The sequence below is a fragment of the Thalia democratica genome, chromosome 4 (genome assembly GCF_965202585.1).
Source record: "Thalia democratica chromosome 4, ktThaDemo2.hap1.1, whole genome shotgun sequence".
Taxonomy (NCBI): domain Eukaryota; kingdom Metazoa; phylum Chordata; class Thaliacea; order Salpida; family Salpidae; genus Thalia; species Thalia democratica.
In genome coordinates this window covers 32,232,176-32,249,268 of record NC_139168.1, presented here as the reverse complement: position 1 = coordinate 32,249,268, position 17,093 = coordinate 32,232,176, and the positions used below count along the sequence as shown (strand labels likewise).

Sequence of the window (17,093 nt, the reverse complement as noted above, 5' to 3'; positions counted from 1 at the left end):
CTTATAGCGATTAAAACAACACTAGTATTTGCTTTGGTTGTTTTATACCTCAAAGCACACAATTTCAAATATAAAGCTTCTTAAAAAGCTTTCTGTGAAACTTGCAAGCTGCTCTTTCTAACAAGGTTTAGAAATCAATTAGCATAAATTAATTACTTTATGAATTTTTACAAATAACATCAGTATTACCATGAATGAAATGTTACTTGATTTTAAAAACAATAATGCTACTTATAATGAAAAACATCAATGAGTGAGGGTAATAAAAACTAGAACTTGTTATAAATCAATGCAAGTCTATCAAATAAGATGAAGAAGTTTAATAAATTGTTAAGGTCTCTTTTTTGATCTGATGTTTTTTATATGATATACTGTTTATTAAAAATAATTCTAAAAAATCAAATAATAAAAAAAGTATATAATACTTTGTTCTTTGACCTTAAAAAACTGCGGATTTGAAAATAAAGATTATATTTATTATCTGATAAGCAACAATACTTTATAGAAAAAAAAAACTTTAAGTGATCAGTTAAAATTAATGATCGACCAAAAATATTCTTTAGATAAATGCAATGTTGTTTTTAAAAATATATAGATAATACAAAACATTTCTTTAAAACAATTTTAGATTTAAGGAAAGATAAAAACTATATTTTTAAAACTATTTATGTAGTTATTCTCAATTAATAGCTTTTGTAAAAGCTTATCAAAGTAAAAATTTGTTCAAGTACATTTAGATATTTTTTACGTTATCAATAAGTCTATAAGGCATATCTACTTGCATATGATATTTTAAGGTGACGTTCAAAAAAGTAAAACAAACACAAAAAATGTATAATTCCTAATAATGCAATTCTACTCACAATGTCTTGTGTTAAAAACTTTAGAAAAATAACTTTTATTAAACAATGCATCAAAAAAGTTTGTAAATTATTATTATTTTTTCTTAATTTAAAAGCACGTATGAACTGAAGTTTCAATCATTTGATTACAGCACAATAAGATAATGACACGATTCGAAACTTTCAATAGCATTTAGAGCTTGACAAACAGGTTTTAAACCAACATCATTGTAAGCAATAGTATAATAAATAAGTTGCATATATTATTATTTCATATTCAAAGTAAAGTTCATAATTAACGGTCTAGTATAGGAGCGATATAAAAAAATAAAAAAACAAACAAATATCAAATACCATAACTCTTTAGAATTTTAACTAAGAATAGCTTTTCAAACATACCAACATGGTTTCAGTTAAAGCTATTAGCAATAGAAAAACACCAAAGAATGCATGATTCAAAAAAGATTTAAACTAAGTGGCACATTATAACTGAAAGTCGTCAAAACACTCGCAAAAATTTATCCGATAAAAAACATTTACTAAATTCATTATTTTTTTATAGCTCGTTCAATTAAAAGCAAAGAGTCTGAACATAATTTCATTCACACAACAAAGTTTTAATTGTTTTTAAAACAATTTTTTTGTTTGCATACAATCAAAAAATTATTAAAATTTCATTAAGAGTTCAACATTTTCGAAGTGGCGACATCAGCGCCTTCAAACTCGTTTGTGACGTCATAGTTCTTGCTGGGCTCGCGGTTGGTGTAGGCGGAGATGAAGTGGTCGATGGTCAGCTCCTGGGTTATGACGTCACAGAGAAATATGTTGGTGACGGATTGCGAGCAGAGTTTGCTCAGTGACGACATGAGGTTGAGGCAAAAAGTTAACCTGTTTGAAAATTCATGAACATTTTGATGAATAAAGTAAAGAAACACTTGGAAGTAGGCTGAAGTAAAATAAATTACAACCAATTTGTGGCTGAACCAAATTAGTCAGCACAAATAAGAGTTCACCAGTTAAATAAAATTTTCAAAAATAACAATTTTTTTTTTGTTTAAAATTTAATTGTAAATAATTTAATCAGCTCAATAAAACTTCCATTAGTAAGTATCAAGTTTATTTAAAAAAATCTAACTTCTCCCAATCATGCAGATGATCAGTTAACTCTTTGATGATCACGTCTTGTATCACTTTTACTTTTGACCTGTGATCGCTTTCCAAAAAGTCTGTAAAGCAAGTTTTGTAAAATTCAATATTATTTTCAAACTAAATGAAAGCGCGCTAAACAAGTTACCGGAAGAAAACAAAACGATTGCTCTCAGGTAGGAAAATATTTTGTTGGAAGCAATGGCCGTGCTCTCGCAGCCTTCTATCAGGTTTTTTATCAACATCAGTTGCGAGGTGAAGCTTTCTATTTCTTTTGAAGTGAGCACGTCTGTGAAAATAATTCAATCTTAATTAACTTGATCACAAAAGTGTATTGATCAAACATTTTATATGAAAGAAGACCCTATTTTTAATAGAAACTGTAGTTCTAATAATAAAAACCAAATAAAAAAGCATAATGTTAATAATACAAGCTTATACAAGCAACAAAATACGGATTCTTATAACATTTTTTTTGAGACAGGGAACAAAAGTTACATTTATATAAAAAAAATGTCAACAAACATTCAAAGAAAATAATAATCCTCGAAAGTCGTAGAAATGTGTTTTTAAATACTTTGCTTTTTTAGCTGGCATTTATATTTTAAAATTTATTTATTTTAAAAAATTTATGTAAAAACAAAATTTTTTTCTGCTAAAACAATACTGTACTAAAAATTTATTTTCAGCTTTTTTTTAGTTTAATGTATTTTAAATAAACATTATAACAAAATTCAAGAACTATCTATGATTCCAAATTTATACAACTTACTGTAAAAAAACGAACCTATAAAACGATTGTAAACATTAACAAACTGTTTTTAAGGAAACTTTATCATTTTAATAATTACAAACAAACTATACTAAATATTGCTAAAATCAAAGCTTCAACTGGAGATCAAAGGTTTTATCTTGCATGACAAAAATCATGATACAATTAAGTTGAAAATTGTGCGTTTAAGTGTAAAACAATCAGCTATATTTAAGAGAATAAAACTTAACACTAAATTATGATTGAAAAAATGTATTTAAAGATTTATTTATTTACAATCTAACAAGTTAAAGGAAAAATTAACATAAAAAACAAATTATTATTCTTTAGGTTTAACAAGAAAGAATTATTAAAAAAAAGTTTCCTCAAAATTTCGTAATTTACAATCTGAAAAAAAATTTAAACAAAAAACTTGCAGACTTAAACTTTTTTTTTTAATTTAAGTAAAAATAAAACCAAAGGATCATTGCTGATCACTTAACATAATACAACCAACAATCTATTGGTTCTACTTATTTGATAAACACAACTCACCAGTGGCTTGCAAATTGCAAATGTACTTGCTGGCGGCCTGCTGCAGCAGCTTGTCCAGCTCGAACGTGTCCTGGCACTGCAGGAAGGACAGGACGAACAGCAGGTGCCAGTTGTGACGTAACAAGGCGGAGCACAAGCTCCTTCCGTGGCGTTTGTTGCTGGAAAAAATTAATTGGAACCGTAAATCTAGCTGTTCGTAAACTTTTAAGTAATTTGATCTCCTCGTTGGTACAAAGTGCAGTGTAAGGGCTTTAGTGAAGTCAATAAAAGTCAAGTAGACTAAACAATAGTATATAAATAAAACTTTTATAACAAAATCCAAAACAGACTGGCTAAAAAAAGCAATAGTTCAATTTAAAGAAGTCAGCCAAAAGTTGTTTAAAAAATGGTGTGATCATGTTTACAAGCAAAAAACAAACTTCATGGCACTTTAACTTAAGAAATTCAAACTTTCGAAAAAAAAAATTATTGCAAAATACTGACTATCTTTAAACGCATTACAACCAAAGACTTTGCACCTCACAAGTGAAAAACAAATAAAAACCAACAGCAAGGTTTTGAACGCGGGTATGGAAGTGGACCACCTGAAGTTTTCCGTGATGAGGTTGGTTGAGAACTGAACGATGAAGTTGTCGTCTTCCAGGCAGTAGTCCCAGTGTTCCTTGTACGACAGCAGCACGGCGTTCGACATCACCGGCTTCTGTGGATAATATAATTCATAGTACTGGTGAACTTAAGACAATTTGTCAAAAACACTTTATCAGTCTGAATCCGTTGTTTTAATATTGTTCAAATATAAGAAAATGTTATTGCCTAAGCATGTTTAAAAACATATGGCCTGTTTCGATGTTTGTCATTAATTAAAAAAACTTAAAAACAACAATATTGAGTAACTATGAATCAACTTGAATTTGTTATAAATGTAACAATGTTCTACAGCATTTATCAATTTAATCGTGTTATTAAATTAACAATTTATGTAATTATAAGTTAAGGACTGGTATATTTGTTTGCATACTATATAGAGTATGCATGTTTGCCCGCTATACGTTTGCAAAACAGTTAAAACATGCTACTTGCGACTTTTTTTTTAGCCAAGTGTATCATTTAAGCCAGAAAATAATTAAAACTTAGTAAAATTACTATCAACAAGTATTTAAAAGTATCCTGAGATTCAGGCAAATTGATTCCCGAACATATCTAACAGCATGAAATTAAATTACTAAATTAATAATTAACAATAACAATTACTTTACAATTCAAACTGTTAACAAACTAAAAACAACTTTTACTGAAACCACTAAAGATGATTGTATCGATAAAAATGTTCAAAAGTAAGCTAAATTACAATTAATTTGATATTCCAAACAAAAACTAGATTAGTTTTACTAAAACTTTTCAACAATAACATAAGCTAAATTAAGGTTTTTTTATTTAAAACCAACTTGAACTAGTTTCCTAAATTTTTAACTTGTTTTTAATTATCCTTAGAGTATAATAACTTTTGCAATAGCTGGTTAGTATATTTTAGAACTGATACTATTTGTTTTTTAGTATTAACTTAATAAAACATGTGGTGTTAAAACATTTAAAAAAATGTGTAGACTAAAAAATTCTACTAGTTCTAATATGCATGAATTTTATTTTAAGAAAAGGTTACAAAAAACATTACGAAAGCTACGAAAATTATTAAAGTAAATTAGGTTTTCTAAAACTAAAAACTATAATATCTACTTTTCAAAATACTTAGTTTATTGAATTAAACGATGTTTCTATATATTTACTTAATGACCAGGTTTCTACGGAGCCTGAAAAACATAGGTAATTTAAAGAATAGAAGACACAAAGAGAAGTTACGTATAAGTTTTATAACTGTGTACACAAACATATATAAAATATGTTAAGAGTAGGGTTACATTAAGATAATATACAAAATAAGAACGAGTACTTATAATTTTTATTAAAGTAATAAGCCAACACTAACAAGTATGTAAAAAGTTTTAAATTCATAAAACTAAATACAATAAAATTAGTTACACAAATTAAATTTATAACGGCGTTTAATATTTTAATAAACTTAATACTTAACTTAAAACTACAGCAAAATTTTTAAATAATAAGGATATTCATATATATCAGTGATAACATATACATAGCAAGGCTATCTATTTGCACAAACCAAAACTAAGTAATAAAAAAGTTTGATTATACAGTTGCATACTTCATTTAGAGTCATTATGTGTTAATTTAAATTGTATTTTGTTGACAAGATTTACTGTATTTAGTAGACATAAATTAAATGATATTTTTTTTAATTTTATGAGTTTATTTTTTACCTTGTGCCGTTTCAATTATGTTTTCCTTAAAATAGTTAAATAAATATGTCAAAAAAAAAGTATTTGATTTTCTTTTGTTTAGTATAAAACTATTTTTGGTATTAATTGTTAACACAATAAATGTTTAAACTTTTAATAACTTTATATTGAAACCTATTGCGAAATCAAATTAAGGACTCATTAATCACGAAAAAAAAACACTAAAAAATTACTGGGGCGTGAGCGGCAAAACTAATCTCACCTTGATCTTCATGGTGAGCTGATTGATGTTGATGAAAGTGTGGTGGGTGGTTGAACTGATTTGCTTGTAAGTTGTGTGCAGCTTCTCCAACGACCTTTGATGTTAACATTTTGCTAGGTATCTTTTATTGAATGAAAATTAACAGCAAAAAGAATAAAATCATTCAATGACTTCGTTAGTGTTTTTAATGTTGATGTAACTTTTTTTTTCCAATCATGCTGAAAACCATGCAACTTATCGTGCGAACCTTATTATATGTTTGTATATTAAGACTTATTTCTTGGACAAATATAATAAAAAAAATGTATAACTTCTTTAAGAGTTCGTTAGTTTTTTTTGATGTCCATATAACTTTTTTTTTCATTAAAGCACAAAACCAACTTTTCCAGCTTCAACTTTTCAGTTTCGTCAGGGGTGCCCTTGAAAGCGTTGCCATGGTGAACTTCCTGCCAGCTGGTCGGCACTCTGAAATGTTTCTGTGAAAGTATTTAATTCAAGGTAAGTTTGTTGTGATTTTTTATTGCTGCTTGGACTCGTTCCAAATAACTTTAATTTTAACTTTTAATTAAAATGTATATGTATATACAAAAATTAAAATTTACTTAGCAGAGTATTTTTAGCAAAAAGAAGCTTAAAAGTTTACCTCATTAGAAGTGAACGGACCAGTTGACCTGTAAAATTAGGAAAATTATTTTTTTACATTTAAAACAAGTGAGTTTGTTGATAACAACTTTATCAAAACATTTTTTAATTGAAAAAACGTATAAAAGCGTGCAATAAACACTTAAAAATGATTGCAACGATTAAAATGTATATTTGAAAAACGAGGATTAAAATCAATAAATAAAACAAAAATAAAAACTTACAGGCTTTAGTAAATTTAAATGTTTGTGGTTAAAATTATTTAAATTCAAAACATTTTACTTCAATAAAAAACCATTACTTAAAACTTTATATTAGCATAAAAATAATTTGTTGAATATTAGTAAAACAATTATAGATAAGTACTTTAACCATTAGTCTTGAGGTTGTTACATTTAAATATTAAGCAATATTAACAGAAACGTAATGTGTAATAAAATAAACAATTAACAGCTTTTGATTTAAAAAATCAACTTAGTGTTGTGCAAATGTCAAAAAAAAATTCTAAATTTCCAATCACTCAATCAACACATATTTCAATTTGAGGTGTTTATTTATCACTTAAAGATTTACAATTTGATTTGAAATTTAATTGTTATTCTTTTAAACATGCATTTACTTAATAAAAAAGGTCTTTATAGTTGAACAAAATTTACAGTTAAATGATTTAATTACAAAAAAATATTGAATAACATTTTTGAAAAGTAAAAAAAAAAACTTGTTTTGAAACAGTTGTAGCGGAAAATGTCAAAGTATGTTTAAATATCATAAATTACAAAACACTTAACCTTTAACTGTTATTTAAGTTTGACTAAATGTAGTTTTATCTTATAAAATGAAGAAAGCTTACAAAACCTTTTTAGCCAAACAAAATTTAGAGTTTATCACAAACTTTAGTTTGAGAAATAATTTTGAACTGTCTTAAAATGTGATTTTAAGTACAAATCTAAACAACATTTTTAAATTGTAGTCACTTTCTGTGTTACAAAAAAAATAGAACGCTTAATAACACTTTGGCATTAAGCTTTTTTTTATATTTAAATTTTGTTTAATTTTATATCTAAATCAACAACTATAAAGCAAACACATTGACGAGAAATTTTATAACATAGTTGCTTTATAACCAGATGCATAAAACGAACGTAAATTACAGTGATCTTGCTAAACCTGTTTTGTGCAAAACAACAACAACTCACTTCAAACTATCAAAACTGTTCCCGTTGGTAGAAGCAGAAATCCTTCCAATGGGGGCTCTTTCGCACTGAACGGCTAAAAACAAATTAATAACAATTTAAAACTCTGTGTAACATGTTTTAATTATATTTTAAAAATGGCATTTAACATTCATAAAAAAATAAAAATGCTAAACATTAATATTTCAAACATTTTTTCAAATCTCAACACATTTTAATTATCCGGCTCGTGTGTGCGAAAGGTTACATCATTTACGTGGCAAAGGTCAAACGAAAAAAAAGAGTTCAAACAGAAGAGAGAGGTCGTCAAAAATTCACCTAACACACAAATCGCGCAAACACGAGCATCTCGTCGTAAACAAGCCTGGTGACCTTTGAAACGCTGCCGTGTGCGTGTGAACTTTGCGCCGAGGCCGCTCGCGTGCTGCAGCGAAGTAGCTGTTTTTCAGAACATCAGCTCAGCAGTTTTTTGTTTTGTTTGTGCACTCTTGATAAGGTCGCTGTGATTGCGCCGTGCGAAGTTAAAGGCGAAACGCGTTAACAAAACAAAATGGTTTTTCGGCATTTCGAACAGCTTCAAACGCTTAGGTCACTGTTTGAAATGTTTGAAAAATAATGACTTTACTTATGAGGGTTTTTTTTTCCCCGAATATAACTTCAATTTTTGAATATAAAATACATAGTAAGTTAAATTAAACGGTAAAGTAAACCACATTTTTCTATAAATAAAAGTTTGCTTATATGTTTACATTGACATAGAGCTAATTGTTAGGTTAGTCGTTCTAATTAATGTGTTTAAGTACAATAAAAAACTATTTTAACGCTGTAAGTGTTTTATTGGGTTTACTAGATCCTTTATTAATTACTATATAAAAAAATGTTCTTACAAATTATGATTTTTAAAGTAAAATCTGATATAAAACTTTATATATTTGTTTTAAAAACACTTATAAGATTAAAGTAAAAAATATTAAAACAAAAAGACTTTGACTTTTAACCTTAAAGCTCAACTACAATTTACAGTCTACATACGCAATTGAGCTTACTGTGAGTAAAGTTTATAATAAGAATAATGCTAAACTTTGCTTGCTTTGGTTTAACATTTAGTTTTTACAAATAGATTTTATCAGAGTGTTAAACCTTTGCCCTACTTAGGTTTAATTAAGTGTGAACATAACTTTTTCTAATTCTATTTAACATGCATTAAATTTAGTTTTGCATAATGATTAATCAAGATTTTTTCTTATCCTTATTTTATCAAAACATTTGTACATTTAAAACCGGTAAAGTTAACTTACCTTATACATTTGATTATTGCCAATTAATTAATATGTTTTAAAATGAATTTGTTAAATATTTATAAAAACTGTTTGTATCATACTAAACTTGAGAAATTTTACAAAAACCGATGAAAAATTATTACACCTTAAATTTTAAACAAACAACAAATGGCTAGTTTTTATTACCTAGCTAACTGTTTCATCAAAAAGAAACTTTTAAAAAACTAACACAATAGTTCTTTTGTACATTGATTGAGCAAAATACGAATCAAACTAACAGCAATATTCAAATCATACTTAATTTTTAAACAACCTACAGGATGCTATAAAAATAAAACTTTGAAATAAAATTTAGCCAACCTACGATTAAGTTTTGAAAGCAGAACAAAACATTGGATTAAAGTAGCTCACTACTGTAACTGATTTATCATTTTACATATAGAGAATTCTTTTTCAGCTCAGTCTTAAATTTATATCGTACACTGTTTACAATCGAACCGTTAAGTATCTTTTAAAGCCTCTTCATTGAAATACATCATAATAAAAAAACACTACTGACAGTAAATCTACGTGAAATTTACAATTCAATCTAATACAGCCTTATTTTACATGCAAAGTAACTAAAAAACCTGTAAAGCACTTATAACGAAGATGCAAAAACTAACGTGTGGGCAGAACATTTATAGACATTTATGTCGAATATTTTAAATATATAATTTGTGTATTATGAACTAGAAACGAAAAAAGGCGTTCATAGAACTTTAGGAACACTTTTTTAAAAATTTAGCTAATAAATTTAATGTAACAATTAAATATTTCTATTATTTTAAGGAAAAAAAAATCGATAAAACTTAAGAAACTAAGAACTACCTTAAACTAAAAAACATAAAATTTTTATTTTATGTTCTAAATTAATGATAATGATTTCTATTGAATTTGTATTTTAAAAATTAACTTAACAATTAAATTTGGTATTTAATGCACTTTTGTGTACATTACTGCAATTCAAAAACACTTTCCTTATAATTAGTAAAAATAATTAAAACTATTCAGCTGTAAAAAAGTTGACAAAAAACATAGTTTTTTTGTTTTTGTTATGGTAATTTTTATCTGTCTAAGTTTAGGTAAAACAATGATAAATTATAAAGTAAATAAAGTCTTAATTCTTTTTGTATACTCAACATTTATTTCAACAACCATGTTTAAACTAAAGTGCAGCTATAAAAACATATATGCAAAAAAATCCACTAAAAGTTTTAAAGTTTGTACTTAAACCGTAGATGGCTGAATCAATATCTAAACGTTAGTTTTTTTTTTTGTACATTAATAACTCAGCCATTAGTTGCTTTCACCGTTTTTCAAAACTCCAGTAACTTTTGAGGTATAAGCAATAAAAGTCAAAGAGTACACTTGAGATTAATTTTTTCTCACAGATTTTGAGCAGTCGTTTTTGAACTTCATTTGGTAAGTAGTTTATAAATTATGAACATTTTGAAGAAAACTGATTTCAAATTTCTACCTAAATATTTAAAAAAAAATTGTTATTACAAATTTTGGTCTTATATTTTCTTAAATCTGCTTCCTAAATGTCATTCGTAGTAATGCAGAGAACATTTCTTAAAATTTAAAGTACTTTTTTTTTGACGTCGGATAATATAACTTTAAGCTTTCAGATGAAAATAATATCAATTTCCATGAAAAACGGTATCAATATTTCAAAAAACTTGACTTTTGGTTATTTCATTGCTCCAACAAAAGCAGTTCTTTTTTCCGATTTTTTTATAGAAGCGGAAAGCAGCAAACAACAATACAAACGTGCAACAAACTGAAACTCACAGTCCTTGTTCATGCCCATGTAGAGGCACTTGTTCAGCCTGCAGTGCTGGCACCTGTTCCTGCAAGTCTTGTCCACCCTGCAGCTGCCCTCCCTCCTGCATTCGTACCTCATGCCCTTCCTGATGCTGCGCTTGAAGAATCCCTTGCAGCCCTCGCACGTGCGCGCTCCGTAGTGCCTGCCTGCGTGGCGAAAAAAAAAACAGAAAATAAAATTGGTTCTTTTTTTTCACGTGATCTCGTTTTGAAGACCTTAACTTTGTAATTCGTACTTGGTTACTGGTTTTGAAAATTTTTTTAAGCTTTTCTGAATATCTTCCCGGATTTCAAAAGTACAAGTTTTTGGGTCTATTTTTAGTTTAAGGTTAAAAACTGTGTGTATAAACGTAGTATAACAACATTAAAAAAGATAACTTAAAGCTACTATAAATGTTTTTAGAAGTAAAAAAATGTTAATGATGACAATTTTTTTAATCTTTATAATATATTTTTCGTATTAATTCAAAATTTTACTACTTAACATATAAAAATTGTTTAAAATTCCAAATTTTCCAGGTTTTTTAGTGATTTTGTTCAAAATTTCTAGGTTTTTTCCTGTTTTTTTCCAAAATTTCTCAAATCCCAGGATTTCAGGTTTAGTGGCCACCCTGTTAGTACTGTAAATAGTTTTAAAATGGTTAATATTTAGTTTTTTTCAACAAATCTTGTTTTCTAGACTTAAAAATTACTTGTAATCAGTAGATGCCTTTTAAAACTTGTAAAAATTCAAAGCAATTGTTGAGATTCTAAGGGATCAAACTTAGTAATTTAAAAAAGTTTTTGAGGTCTTTAAAGTTTACAAAATACTTTTTTGATATGATCCTCTAAAAAATAGTAACAATAAAGTATTATTAGCGATAGTTTTAATTGAAATTCACATTGCTTCGGATAACAAAAATTCGTTGTATTGCTTTGATCTATTTTATGACTCAGTATTATTTTTATTTAAAGCTTTTGTTAAAACCTACATAATACTAATTTCTAGTGTTTTTAGTTTTGATTAAAAATTACATATAACAAAATTAAATTGAAGGCAGCAATAAACATTATAGTTTCAAACTAAAATGTCCAGACAAAAGAAGGTAATTGGAAAACAGTTAATGAAAACACACCACTCGATTTATCGCCGCACACGACGCACAACTCCTCATCAACTTTCAAATTGTTGCTTTTATCAAGAGGGGGCGAGATGTTAAACTGGAAAGTTGATGAATTTCCCCCGTTCAATGTCTGCATGAGTTTGTAAAAAGATTTAAAAAATTATAGTAAATAAAAAAACATTTAATCAGGTTAAATAAAATGTTTCAAAATAACTTTTTGAAACATACAAATTAAGCTTACTGTTCACTATCAAGAAACTATTGACAGCTTACCGCACTTTTGTTGTTGATACCCTGCGGAAAGGTTGTACTTAAAAGAGTTCTTAAAGATATCATCTGTGCTGTTTTTCTTTTGTTTACTTCATCAACGGTATCTAAATTGCAGAGGATGGTTTAGCTGTTTATCACATCGCTTTACTAAGATCTAATTTTAGCCATAATAAACTAATTTTGCTGGAGATCTTTTGGTTTAGTATAAATGCTAACTTTTTATTACATCCTATTTAGCCTAGAGCAACTTATTTAAGTAAATATGGTTGGTATATGTAATTAGTTTAGCATATGTTTAAATTTTCAAATTGTTATAGCTATAAAACAATTAGTTGTACATTTTTTGTAAAAAAAATATTTAAAATATTTTATTATTTAAATAACATTTAATATTGAATAAACAAAACATGTTTAGTCCCAATTATATTAATCTTAAATTCAATTTTTCTAGAACATAATAAATACTAGGAGAAGTGTGGGAAAATATTTATTCCCTAAATCAGCAGTCATTTAAAATCTTCTTTATCTGTGTTTCTTTAAAAATTATAACTTATTTAAAGAAAATTTACCAAACTATTTTAAACTTCGCATAAAAATATTTTTTGTTAAATTATCAAAAACTATTTCTTTCAAAGTACTAAAATCCAGTGTATATATCACTTAAGTTTAAATATAATCCAAACTTTTTTTACCAATACTTATGTCACAAAAAATTACTTAAAAGTTCTTTGATTTTTATTAAACATTTGCTTATTATAATATTATTTTATTCCAATTATTATTTATTTTCATGCACCTAGTATTAAAGTTCTAACTGGTTCTTACAGGGTTCGTGCGCGAAATTCCTTTTCATTTAGCCTGACAGAGACCTATTTAGCCTGACATTTTTTCAAAGTAGAAAAAATCACTTTCAGAAGGCATTTTGGGTATCGGGGGGTCTTAAATAGCAAATTAACACAATAAAAGTATTCACAAAACTACTTTTGAAGAAAATAAAAATATAAATGAATTATTTTTCAACATCTATCAATCCCTCACCCAGCAACTTGAATATTTTTAAATGGTCATTATAATTTCTGCTTCAATGAATTCATACCTTTATTAAATTTTGGGGCTTAGTTACATCCACCACTTATCACCCATATACAAGGTTCGTGTCAATTAGTACTTGAATTCGTCAATTATAAGTTACATGACTGGACCAAAAGCTTTTATTAATTAAAACAGAAATGTGAATAAGTCTGTAAAAGAAAAACAAAATGTAATTAAACACATCTCTCAAAAACTTTATGTTATCATTAAAGCATCTTAATTTTTAAAATAACTAATTAAAATAACCATGATATTACACAAGTAATTTTTTAGTCTTGTGAATATCTCTAATAACTTTGAATAAACAGATAATAAAATATATGAACAAACTGCTAAGAGTATTAATCTATAAAGTATTTGGTATAAAGCCTTTATATTAGAAATTAAAACAGTTTAACCAAATAAGCTCTGAAAAACAAAGCTCATGTAAACAAATTCAAACAAACAGTCAAGTTGTTGAACTAAACTGTAATGTTTAAACTGTACTTTTTTATGAATTTTTATAATTACGACATATATAATCTACTAAAAACAAAATAATGAAGATTCTTAAAATTATTTTAGAGATTCAACAAAAGGTTTTAAGCGCTTATTTTTACAAATACTGACTGATTTTGTCTTTAATAACTAAATCTTTATTTAGAAATAAATTCACATCTCAATTTGATCTTAATTAAAAAAATTTCATACATTTGAACTGACAAAAACTGAGATTCTCAAATTTTTAAACACAAAAACTGATTTAGCCTGACGTTTTTCAACTTTTTTCAAAAAAACTGATTTAGCCTGATTTAGCCTGACTTAGCCTGACGCGCACGAACCCTGTTCTTAATCTAACTGGTTTGCTTCAGTTCGGGCAATAAGTATTTTATAATTGTAGAAAGGTAAACTGAAATGAATAATTGTCAAAAAAACTAATGCTACAAAAACAGACTTACTATTTATTCTGTTTTAAATAAATTAATAATCCTATTTATTTTTCAAAACTAGAAAACTAACATTACAAAAACGTTTTAGTCTAAAAATGATCTAAATTAACTTGATTTTTATCATACAAAACAAAAGCCATAAAAGGTTTATTTTATGTCCAGGAAAACCTCTGTCAACATTTACAAAAAATTAAGTTTTCGAAATTTAGTAGTTATATAAAATATACTTTTTTCAACTTGGTTTATTACTTTTAAACAAAAAAAACTAGCCAAATCTATATTTGAAAAACTTTATTCTGAATTTCAGTGCAATTTTTTTAGGCTCAAATTCTATATTACTTTGTTTTATTCTAAAACCACAAAAAGCATGACTGTAATGTATACTTAAACACTTGTATTTACAAAATGCTTTAAAATATACCTTTTTAAAGGCTTAAAACCTTTAAAGTTTTAAAAAGTTGAGATTTAAAAAATCATTTTTAGAATTAGAAGTAGGCATGTTGATTTTATATTTTTGAACAGCAGTATTAAATTTTACACTTAGTTTATCAAACCTTTAAACTAATCTATCAAACCAAAATACTCAACTTTACAGCACAATTATATATTGCAAATTAAGTGTGGAATAAATTATTTCTTAATTGACTTATTTTAATATTTTTTAAATTATATTTCAGTAAGCTATATTTGTAACCAATTTTATTAACATATTCTTAGTTGCATTACTTGAAAAAAAAAAGTTAAACCGAAATAAAGCTAGCAGCAAGGCTAAAAATGTTATCTATTATAATTTAAAATCAACAAAATAATATAAGATTTAAGAATGAAATAAGCTATTCAAAAAAAAAATTTATAACGGAGTCAACCCAACTTCATTAAAGTTTCAACAAAAATTAGTGCAAGATTAAACTTGTAAACTTTAAAATTTACTCTAAATTAGTCTGTTTTTTTTTCAGAAGAATCAAAAATGCTCAAATTGGTCAAGTTAGTTTTGATTTTTTCAAATTTCAAACTGACCTGAGTTAGTTAGAGTGTGCAAATCTGCGTCAAACATCACAGTTAAAGTTCAAAAACTTAAATAATATTTATACTAGGTTTCAAAAAGCCTCATTAAAAAGAAAATATCATTCTAAAACAAAGTTGCAGTAGGCACCTATTTGAATGCAAGTTGGCAACTATGCATTTGTATAAATATGAATTTTTAAGTAAACTATTTTGATAATTACCAAAAAGTAAAAAAAAATTAAGAGCTTTTATTTTCTTATAGGCAAAAATGTTTTATGTTTAATTCTCAAATTTAAATAACTTTTAAACAAAAAATTTAAAGCTCCCTTAGCCTTGAGCTTTTAAAAAGATTTTTCACATTAAACACATTACTTAGTATGGTGTTTAAACATTTATTTAGATTTAATAACAAGTTTTTTTCTGTTTTATAGTACAATTTAAAAATGATTATACTTGCAATAAAAATTTCAAAACCTAAGTATTTGCTTTATTTTATGATGTTGATTGATTGTTAAACTGTTACAACTTAACAATAAAATGTTGAGACATTTTGTTGATCAAGAAAAAAATCTAGTCTAAAAATTCCAAATAAATAAACCATTGTTGTTGTTGTTGATTTGCTTGTCATTTTCACTTTCAGATGCTGATTGTTGATCTATAACAACTACATTTCTTGAAGTTGTACACTCAACTTTTTCAGGAGACATCCTTTGTCTTTTGTTAATTGGGGCTGAAACAACATAACTATCATTTATAGTACACTAAACTCCTTACTTGATAAAAATATGTTTTTGAAATTATGTTGTAAATTCCTTGAAAAGTAAACATTAAAAAAAAAACACTTTTTAAGCTGGTAAATTTTTTGTTGTGTATTAAATGATCTTTTAAGTAACAAAACAAGCACTAACCTCCATTATTACTTTCAGAACTTAAAAACTCCATTGAAAAAATTTTGCAATGACAATTTGATAATACTATCAAAGCCTTTTAAAATATGTAAAACTGAAAAATTAAAAAAGGTTAACTGTTATGTAAAACTAATACTAACAGTTTGAAGTAAAGTTTAGGCAACTAATGGCTTAGTCAAACTATTATAAAAAAATAAAATGAGTAATAAAAGATTAATAACTTCATTAGGCATATTTAAATGTTTATCAATGAAACAAGTATTAAATTTATAAACTTAATAACTAAAAGGTAAACAGGACTTTAAATACTCTATTTATATGCATACAATATTTTTAATTGTAGATTTTTTTAAATTTAGCTATTGATAAATTCATTAATTAATAAAATACAGCAAAAAGTAATGTTTAGTTATCATTTAATCTTAACTTTCTTTGACCAAACTATTTACAGGGTTGTCACTGAATTTTGGCAAATTTTCTCTAGGTTTTCAAAATTTCTTCCAGATTTTTTAAAGTACTTGTTTTTGGGTCTCCTTTTAGTTTAAACTTAAGTCTAACGTAAAAAAAACTGTTAAATAGTATAAAAATATTGAAAAAATACTGCAAAGCTATTTCAAATGTGTTTTATAATAAAAAAAATCTACTTTACATGTTTTTTTTTTAATTCCAGGTTTTCCATTTGTTTTTGTCTAAATTGTCAAATTCCAGGTTTTTCTAGGTAAAGTGGCAACCCTGTATTTAACCCTTAAACTTTGACTAGTTATACTTCAACTACTTTTTTGAATTTCTAAAAATGCTAAAAAGCTACTGTGAGCTTAGTTTTGAATATACAGAACATGCCCAGGTTGTAAAAAAAACTTGTGTTTGTATTTCTTTTTACAAAAAAAACTATTTCAATTTGTTTATGTTTTTCTATATGTACTAAATTATG

General features: G+C 26.3%; 1 protein-coding gene across 1 annotated transcript; it reads right to left on the bottom strand.

Moving 5' to 3' along the window:
- Positions 1 to 605: 605 nt before the first annotated feature.
- On the bottom strand, positions 606 to 16,257 carry LOC145834538 (nuclear receptor subfamily 2 group F member 5-like). Its single transcript, XM_082941985.1, has 14 exons — positions 16,163 to 16,257; positions 15,853 to 15,984; positions 12,232 to 12,332; positions 11,971 to 12,088; positions 10,823 to 11,002; positions 7,710 to 7,782; positions 6,515 to 6,542; positions 6,253 to 6,347; positions 5,872 to 5,965; positions 3,843 to 3,994; positions 3,295 to 3,452; positions 2,137 to 2,277; positions 1,978 to 2,068; positions 606 to 1,730 (listed from the first exon to the last, which is right to left on the bottom strand). The coding sequence occupies exons 1-14, from the start codon at positions 16,194 to 16,196 to the stop codon at positions 1,520 to 1,522; spliced, it is 1,608 nt and encodes a 535-aa protein (XP_082798111.1). The 5' UTR covers positions 16,197 to 16,257; the 3' UTR covers positions 606 to 1,519.
- Between the last annotated feature and the right edge of the window lie 836 nt (positions 16,258 to 17,093).